Consider the following 9,260-nt stretch of genomic DNA (forward strand, 5'->3'; position numbering starts at 1 on the left):
CCCATAATCTTCTTTAAAGTTTGTAGTACTTTATCAAAGCTAAAGTAAACAAACAACATATTTAACACTTTTACCCACAAAATAAAAGTGCTATTACTTAAGAAAATATTTAGAATACTTATTGAACCATAGTTTATAGCAGCAAAATCCCAGAAACACAGTTAATGCTCATCAGTAAAGGAGTAAAGAATCTATAAATCCAGACTATAATGCAACTCAGAACTATAAGAAATTTGCATACAGTATTATTATTAATAAAAAAGCAAAATACAAAAAAAATAGATATAATATTTGTTGTACATGATAAAATGAATACAAATCCTGATCATAAATGGATGGGTTTACATTAGATTAGATTATCACATTAAAAAATTGAAAAGGTATATTGTAGATTGTGAACAGGGGTTATTTTGAGGCTAGGATCAATGTAGGTGATGAAGGGAAAATGGAGAAAATATTTTGGTGTTTAATTGCAGCTTTAAATTCTTACTCTTGAAGATTAATATTAGAACTTAATAGGCAAAAAAAACCTTTGACCATTGATTATTCTACAACCAATTTCTTTAAAAAATTCTAACATTGACAAATCCACTTGAAAACATTGCTGCAGGTTCCAGAGTAAACTTTGTTTCCCTTGTTGGCAGCACAGCTGTTTTCTGTAGCTGGTCCCTTTATGAAGAATCTGCAGACAAAAGGATAAATACATTGTTAATCACTGTTGCTAAAGAAATCCATTTGTATTCGCAGCTAATGCCCTCCCTTAATTAAAAGGTAATCCAGAATGTCAAGGCATTTTCAAACACCTTGACTCACTAAACATTACAGTATCTCTGTAACTTAATATTCCTGCCTGTGATTGGCAGAAAGTTCTCCAAAGTTTGTTTGCAAATGACAAGCCAAGAATAAATGTGTGCCCGCATTCCTATTCTAGCATTCTTTGCATTGTTCCATGTGGTCCTTTAGATTAAAAACAATAATAATAAGTCACATGGACAGCTCACCTAACATTTCTTGGCTTCTCATATCAAATTGTACAATGGTGTTAATAATTTTGTCTCATGATACTATTATGAGGTTAAATGAATTGATGTTTGTAAAGAGCTCAGTACAGAAACTGACACATGTAAGCTCTAAATAAACTATTCATTTATTGTATTATTTATCCATAAAGAAACATGATAAATACAATAATAAAGTTAACTATAAAATACTGTAATGTTAGGGGTTTTTATTGTTAGGAATTTATTTAAACTGAGGAAAAAGTTTAAGAAAGAATCATGGGCAAGATGTACAGGGTCATCAAAACTTCCAAATTAACAAAGGGCAAATAAGTACTGGATTTTCATATTGGAAAAGACACTGTGTCCAAGTTTATGTTTGAATTTTGCCTGCGACCTATTTTGAACGAAAATCCCCAGGCCTGGTCTAAAGTTAAAACTAAATCTTATAGGTAGTGTTGAGTGGATTTAGCCTGTGAAAACACCTAGGTTAGCACCTTCATAAGTGATCTATCAAGTAATGTTCAGTATTACAACTCTACCCTCAGATGGGACCCACTCATAATTTTATTCTCCATTCCAATAATGTCTTCAGTTGATTTTCTTAGATTGATTCATTTAGTGCAGAGAGATAGAAAATAAGTAATATTTGATGACAGAGTAAGGGTGAATGGAAAATAACACAACAGTATCACTAATTGGTCATTTGATCACATAGGATATTAGTTTCTTATCACTGTTATAATGAATTACCACAAACTTCGTGGCTTAAAACAGCACAGATTTGTTATCTTGCAGTTCTAGATCTCAGAATTCCAAAACTCGTTTTACAGGAGTAAAATCAAGTATCTTCAGAGCTGACTTCTGTTGGCACAAGGGGAAATTTTGCAGCTTCTAGAGGCTACAGGCACTCCTTGGGCCACGGTTGTATCACTTGGCCTTCTGTGTTTATCTTTACACCCCTTTATTTGACTCTGCTCCTATTTTCTCTGTCTTGTAAAGACTTGTGTTTACGTTGTGCCCATCTGGATAATTCAGCATGATTTTCCTATCTCAAGACTGTTAATTTCATCACACCCTTGAAGTGTTTTTTGCCATACAAGGTAATACATCCATAGGATTTTAGGATTCAGCTATGGACATCCTCTCTACCAACATAGGGATAAGATTTGAATTTACTGGTTTTACTATTTGTAACTCTAATTAAATATTTTATTATAAAATTAATATAAGCACGCCAAACATGGTGATGAAATTTTTAAAATCCTCGATAATCTCAAGCAATTGCTGAGAAAATTTTGTATTATTTCATTGTCTTGTATTTCTCATTTGTCTTTTAATGTTATGATAATCATATAATACAAAAATTTTACACTGTTTTTCAATTACTAAAGATGGCTGAAGTAAACATTGAGAATTTTGAAAACACAAGAATACACTGGCTCAGTCCACCTTTTCATATAAGTTGTGAGTAGTTTTTAAACAATAAATGTGCAACCATTATTGTTTTTGAGTCTTTTTAGTTTGTAAACCAAACCAAAATATTTGTCGTTACTCCAGTGAACATTAAGTTATTTTTCATCCTTTAAAATTCTTTAGTACCAATAATTACTTCAGAGTTGATCCTGGTAGACATGTTTTATGAAGATGAGTTTTACAACAGACAGTAAATCAGACTGCCAGCTTTGAAGCTGGAGAGAACCATCCCCCCAGTTCCATGTCCTCTCCTGGGAGGTAAAGTTAAGCCCAATCCACACATAGTTAGATTGCTTTAGGTTTTCTGTATAAAAGCCTAAAAAGCGAATAATGGGCAACCAAAGGGACAGACTGTTTTAATAATTCAGACATACTAAATAAGATTTTAGAATTTGGTTGGACTACTGGCACTCTGCATGAAGATTCTTATGCAATTCAGATATTATTTATACACGTTATTTACTATATTATATACATACACATATTTTAGTTGCAAATTGAATGCAAGTATTTAGATCAGGTCTAGCCTGAGTCAAAAAGTGAGGCACTGGCTCTGAGCACAAAATTTAACAGGGCCCCCAAAAATCAGTAATCAAGATAAATGATAATTTAATGGAAGGGTGGGGAAAAATTTGAGGAAAGCCATTTTGAACTGTAAAGAGGCTACTGCCATAACCAGGAAACTAAACCACATACCATTTCAAGCTGGTCCTGAATTATTACTAGATGAGAGTTTCTTCCCAAACAATACCCATAACTGTCACTCCTCCTTTTTAACTCTTTAGAGAACCAATAACACTTTCTTTGATATTTAAGCCATTCTGATGGCATAATCCTATAGAGAAACAGGGAAAACAAAGAAAAGTTAAATTACATGTGCATCTGAAGTTTGAAATTAAAATAGCATGAACCAATTAAGATACATGTTGCATTAATACTATTTGAGAGATTAGATAAAATATTATCTATACTACTTGTTGGAATTTATCCATATAACGTTTTAGAATATCCTTGTTTTAGGAGTATAATCTCTTTTAATATCTTCCATATTAAATAGCATTGAGATTAATTTTTTCAACCTCTCTGTAATTGCAACTTTATCAAGTGCTTTGATTTTCTTAAATTAAAATTAAGTTGAAGTCTCAAGTTGAAAATATCTGAGACTTTTGGCATAATAACGAGGAAAAGTGAACTATATATAAAAATGTAAGTGCAGGCCAATATAAATATTCAAACTTGAGGCCATTATAATCTTTTTTTAAATTGAGATATAATTCATGTAAATAAAATTCACCATTTAATCATGTAAAATGCAAATGCCATGGGTTCTAGTATATCCACAGTGTTGTTCAAACATGACTACTATCTAATTCCAAAATATTTTCATTACCCAAAAATGAAACCCCATAAATATTAAGCAGGCACTACCCATTACCCCCCACTCCCAGCAGTGGCAGTCACTAATCTGTTTTCTGTCTTTATAGGTTTGACTATGATGAACATTTCATAGAGATGGGATAATATAATATATAGCTTTCTGTGTCTGGCTTTTTCACTTAGCACAAAGTTTTCAAGGTTCATTCAAGTGAAGCATGTATCAGTACTCATTCCTTTCTATGGCTGTATAATATTCCACCACACCACATGGAGGTAGCACATTCTGTTTATCCATTTACCCATTGATGGATATTTAGGCTGTGTTTGGCTATTACGAATACTCCTGCTATAAGCATTTATGTCTGAAGTTTTGTGTGGACATGTTTTCCATTTTGGGAGGGTATATATCTAAGATTTGAATTGCTAGGTGATATGATAATTCTATGTTTAACTTTAGAAAATTATGTAAGTTTCAGGTGTATAATTCTATGAGACATCATCTGTATATTGCATTGTGTGTTCACCACCCAAAGTTAAGTCTCTTTTCATCACCATTTATCTGCCTTTGCCCTCTTCTGTCTCCCCCCCGCACCACGTTGCCTCTGATAATCACCATTCAGTGGTCTGTGTCTATGAGTTTGTTTGTTTTTTGGTCAATCCCTTCACCTTTTCACCCATCCCTCAACCCCCCTCCACTCTGACAGCTGTCAGTCCGTTCTCTGTATCTATGAGTCTGTTTCTATTTTGTTTATTTGTTTATTTTGTTCATTGGATTCTACATTTAAGTAAAATCATAGGATATTTGTCTTCCTCTGACCAGCTTATTTCACTTGGCACAATACTCTCCAGGTCCAAATCTCCATTACTTTTTAATACTTTTGAGAGGTTTTAGTCAATGCAATCACACAAGATAACCCAAATGAAGGTAAAACCATTATTTAAAAAGTGGTACAATTATTTAAAGAAAGTATCAGGATGTGTTTGGCAAAACTAAAAGAATCCCACAGATAATGAAACAATAATAAAACTAACATACTGAAATCAATTGCCTTTATATATCCAATGTCATTTAAAATATAAATAAAGAAAAGATTACTTTCGATAGCTAACAAAACAAAACAAAAGAAGAAAATTAGAAATAAACTGAAAAAGTGCCCCAAATAAACAAAAAAAGTGCTGCAAACCAATATGAAGAGAACTAAACTAACACATAAATAACTGAAAAGCATAAATGTAGACTTGAACGAAGAGAAATTCAACCATTTTTGGACTAGAGGCTAAGTGTCAAAGAGATAAATTTTTCCTAAGTTAATTGATAAATTAAGAAGTGCTTTAGGGTACCGAAATACATCAGTTTGTTCTGATTTGGGTTGTTTTTGGTGAATCTCTGCAATATTTATTATAAAATTATTTGGAAGAACAAACAAGTGAGCTAACCAAGTAAACAATTAAAAAGATGGAAATGTGAATGGTATGATGCTGTGGAGGAAACTTTGAAAAAACCAGCAAAATTCTGTCGGCATTTACATCATCACCCAGCACCCTCTCTTCCAGAAACATGTCCCAATGACATATTAGAAACCTATAAAAAGACATATGGACAAGGCCTTATTACAGTAATATAATTTACTATTTATTTATTAGTTTATTTATTTGTGAATCCTCACCTGAGGATATTTTTCCCATTGCTTTTCAGAGAGAGTGGCAGGGGTTGGGGACGGAGCCTGCGACCAAAGGACGTGCCCTTGGCTGGAATTGAAACTGAGGCCCTTCAGTGTGCGGGCCGATGCTCTAACCACTGAGCAAACCCGCCAGGGCAATAGTAACACAGCTTAAAAGAGAATGCAATCTTCCTCAATGTCCAGCAGTAGGCGAGCTAGTTGAATAAACTAGTTGAATAGGATAAAAGGGACAGGATAAGAGCCGGATTTATAGGAGTTGGAAATCTCTGGAATTACCTTACTATATAGATTTGACTTTGAGAATATATAGATGTTTTATATAATTATAAAATAATTATAATTATATTGTGTCACATGTATTATATAATTGCAATTGCATAATATGTTTACTCAGACATAATTATAAAATAAGGTAAGCCAAAATTTCAAAACATGATCCCTAGAAATAAAATGAAATATGAAGTAAAGACTGTAACTGGGTATTAAGTTACTGGCTTAACTGTAGGCAGAGGAATTATTTCAAGTAATTTTAAAACGTAATTTCACTGTCTAAGTTCAATGGAGTATGTACTAAGGACAAAAAAACCCCGCCAAAACATTTTAATGTTTTAAGTAATTATATTATTAGTAATACTATTCATAGTGATTCTGCAACTTTATATATATGGCAAAATATGATTTATTATTATTATTAGTGCCAAGATGTGAGAAAAGGTATACAAATATATAATCACGAAGTTAAGTAAAGCCCTGTGTATAATAACAAAGCTTAAATTGTCAATTAGATTCAAAAGTAATATTTTACCCCAAGCCTTACTAAATTTTAGCAAACTTTACTAAATATTAGCAAAGGATACATTAGTATAAATATTAGCATTTATTATTTAATTAACTAAAAGTTGCACGTTTATTATTTGTAGCTCCCTGAGCTCTTTTTGTGCCCCAAAACACGTTTTGGCTTCAGAGCGACACCCATAAAATGAATGTGAAAAAAGTTTGCACAGAGAAGCCACCACATTTTGTGGTCTTTCAGGCTTCTATCTCTATTCTACAAAACAAAATTTTTCACCTAGTGGAAAACATATTTTAAAGTTTTTGTCAAGCTGAATCAAAAATTGGTGCTAAACATGTCATATTTTTATGAATAATGAGGTGGATGACTGACACCAAATATTCATTTTTTAGCTATTAATTTAAATTTAATCTATATATTTGCTGAGAGTATCCTAAGAAATTATGTGAGACAAAATGTTATTTTAAAAGCAAATAACTGTTAGTCCCACATTGACAAATGAGAGAGATAGACAGAGAGACAAGACAGAGAAAGAGATGGAAGACAGAGAGAAGCACCAAAATATGAAATAGTTCAAGAACAGAAAAGAACAGAATATAGAAATTCCTGCCCACATTAATATTCCACATGGGTTAATGTTAATATTAACTCACATTAAACCCATACCCATATTAGTCCATACCACTTGAAAAAACAACACCACTGAGTCCGTACCTTTAAATTTCAGCTGGGATGTTTGGCTAGATCTCCTTCTTTTCAACTGCACATTCAGTGTCATGTATCTGCCTTCATCTGGCATCTCTGCTGTGAGTAAATGTGCGTGGATATATGTGTGTACTCTGGTTTTTTCTAAGTATGGCCTGAAATAAGAAAATGATAACCCTGATGCTAATCAGAGGTTTGTCCTCAAACTACTAATTTGTCCTCAAGCTATGCACTCAGGGTATATACAAAGTGTCACGGTTTCATTTTTGGTGAAAACCTCAGAGGAAATGCTTTGTTTTATTTTTCTCATGACCTGTATACCATGATTTCTCAACTTTCTACCACATACTGAATTTAATATCATAATTGTTCTTTAAAAAATTTCCTGATAACTCAGTAAAGTCAGGGGAATCGAAACTATATCCTTTTTAGAATGGAGTTAAATGATATATATATCTGCCTTTTTTAGCCTAAATATGTAAATTATACTCCCTAATACATTAGTACTTAATTTAGCGTAATAGCTTGCAATCACCTAACAGTTAACTTATTTTCTGATCCTAAAACAACATTGCAAATTATACTAATAATATAATTATTTAATTTGGAGAAAAAAATACTGACAATTTTTGGCATCCTATAGACATCCTAAATATACTATTTAAAAAATCAGGGAGAATTTAGTAAAGAAACCATATTTTCCCAATGATCTTTTCTGATATTTGAAGAGAATGCCCAATATTCATGAAGCAGAGCAGAAATGAGGTGGTGCTTTTTTCTCTTAGCTTTAGTGATGTCTAATCCACAAGCCATGTTGTTCACTTATTGCACGTATGTGACTGGATGAATTTTAGCAAGTATATAGATGTGTGCAATCATCACTAAATCTAGTTTAGAACTTTTCTACCACTCTAAAAAGTTTCCTTAGGCCCAAACCAAAAAGAGTAACACAGATCTAGACACACTAACTTTCTACATTGAGGAAAAGTAGTTTAAAATTTAGGCAACTAGATCCCAAATCTGGCAATTGTAGCAAATCAAGAATGGAATCCCAAGGACTGTAGCCAGGAGGCTTCCCTCGTGTTGGATAAAGGCTGCAGAAGGCAGAACGCGGTGCAGGCATTGATTTGGGGAATGGAGATGCCTGCAGGGGAGCAGCCCGAGAGCCTCTCATTTCCTTCCCCCAGAGGTTTGTCCACCTCGGTCCCATAGCAGCAGCTGGCTCTTTCTCGAAGCCTCCCACAACCACTAGAGAGCAGCAGTTCACAAGCGAAACAAGGTTTGCCCCTGGGTCCCTGCCGGGTACAGACCAGCGGCCGAGAGGCGCCCTGAGTCAGGAGCCAGCCGGCTGGTTTCATGCCCGCGGCCTGAGTTTCACCACGTGGCCCGCTTCAGCTCACTGACGCCGTGGCTTCTATGAATTCACCGAATTCTTTTCATGAAGCATGCAAGAAAACAATCAATCTAGCTCTATTTTTCAATTTTATTATATGAAAAATACATATGATAAAAACAAATTTTATTGCTTTATAAGCATATTTCCTCTTAAGAATGCTAAGTAAAAATAACTTCCAAAACAGATACTCTGGGTGTGACTCTGTTTTGAAGACCCTATGTCAAATAGCCCTTAGTAGGCCGGAAGACTCTAATATTACTGTAAAATGAATTAATTTTCTTTTTTAAGGAATAAAAAATGGAATTAGTGAATTATGTGTCAGGTATTGTGTCAAAGTAGAGCACACTAAGATCTGTGTAAAGCTTTGTTAAAAAGTTACATTTCAAAATTACAACAAATAAAAACATGATAATTTCTTCTTTTCTGAGAAGTCATTGTCCTAAGTGATGCTGACTTCCTATTTCATATTCCACTGAGAAAGCAAACTGTAATGGTAGTGAGCCAAGATAATATCTGAATGTTTTGTATTGCTTTGAATTGAGATAAAAAGAACAGTGAAAAAAAGTAATTTATGTCTAGTTCTAAATTATTCAGTATCCTGGAATTTTAAATTTTCATCTCTTTGTTTAAAAAGAAATAAAAATTAGGGCTCTCTCAGTGAATGAAGACATAATTCTGGCAATGAACTAATTATACATATATGAAAATTAACAAAAGAAGTCTCATCAGTATGAAATTTCAGTTCAAGCTCAAGAAAATAACATTCTACACAAATGCTCCACTGTCAAATCAGATCACATAGGAAGTTACATATTATAGTTACAAATATGGCT

At 33.3% G+C, this 9,260-nt stretch overlaps 1 protein-coding gene across 1 annotated transcript; it reads right to left on the minus strand.

The window, feature by feature from the left end:
* Positions 1-573: 573 nt before the first annotated feature.
* On the minus strand, positions 574-7,125 carry KLRF1 (killer cell lectin like receptor F1; the record flags this gene model as incomplete). The annotated part of the gene is given in 5 exon segments (XM_081127821.1): positions 574-682; positions 2,676-2,778; positions 2,781-2,790; positions 3,171-3,309; positions 6,980-7,125. Coding segments are annotated over 5 exon segments (507 nt in total).
* Between the last annotated feature and the right edge of the window lie 2,135 nt (positions 7,126-9,260).

This window comes from Miniopterus schreibersii (assembly GCF_964146895.1).
Source record: "Miniopterus schreibersii genome assembly, chromosome: 2".
Taxonomy (NCBI): domain Eukaryota; kingdom Metazoa; phylum Chordata; class Mammalia; order Chiroptera; family Miniopteridae; genus Miniopterus; species Miniopterus schreibersii.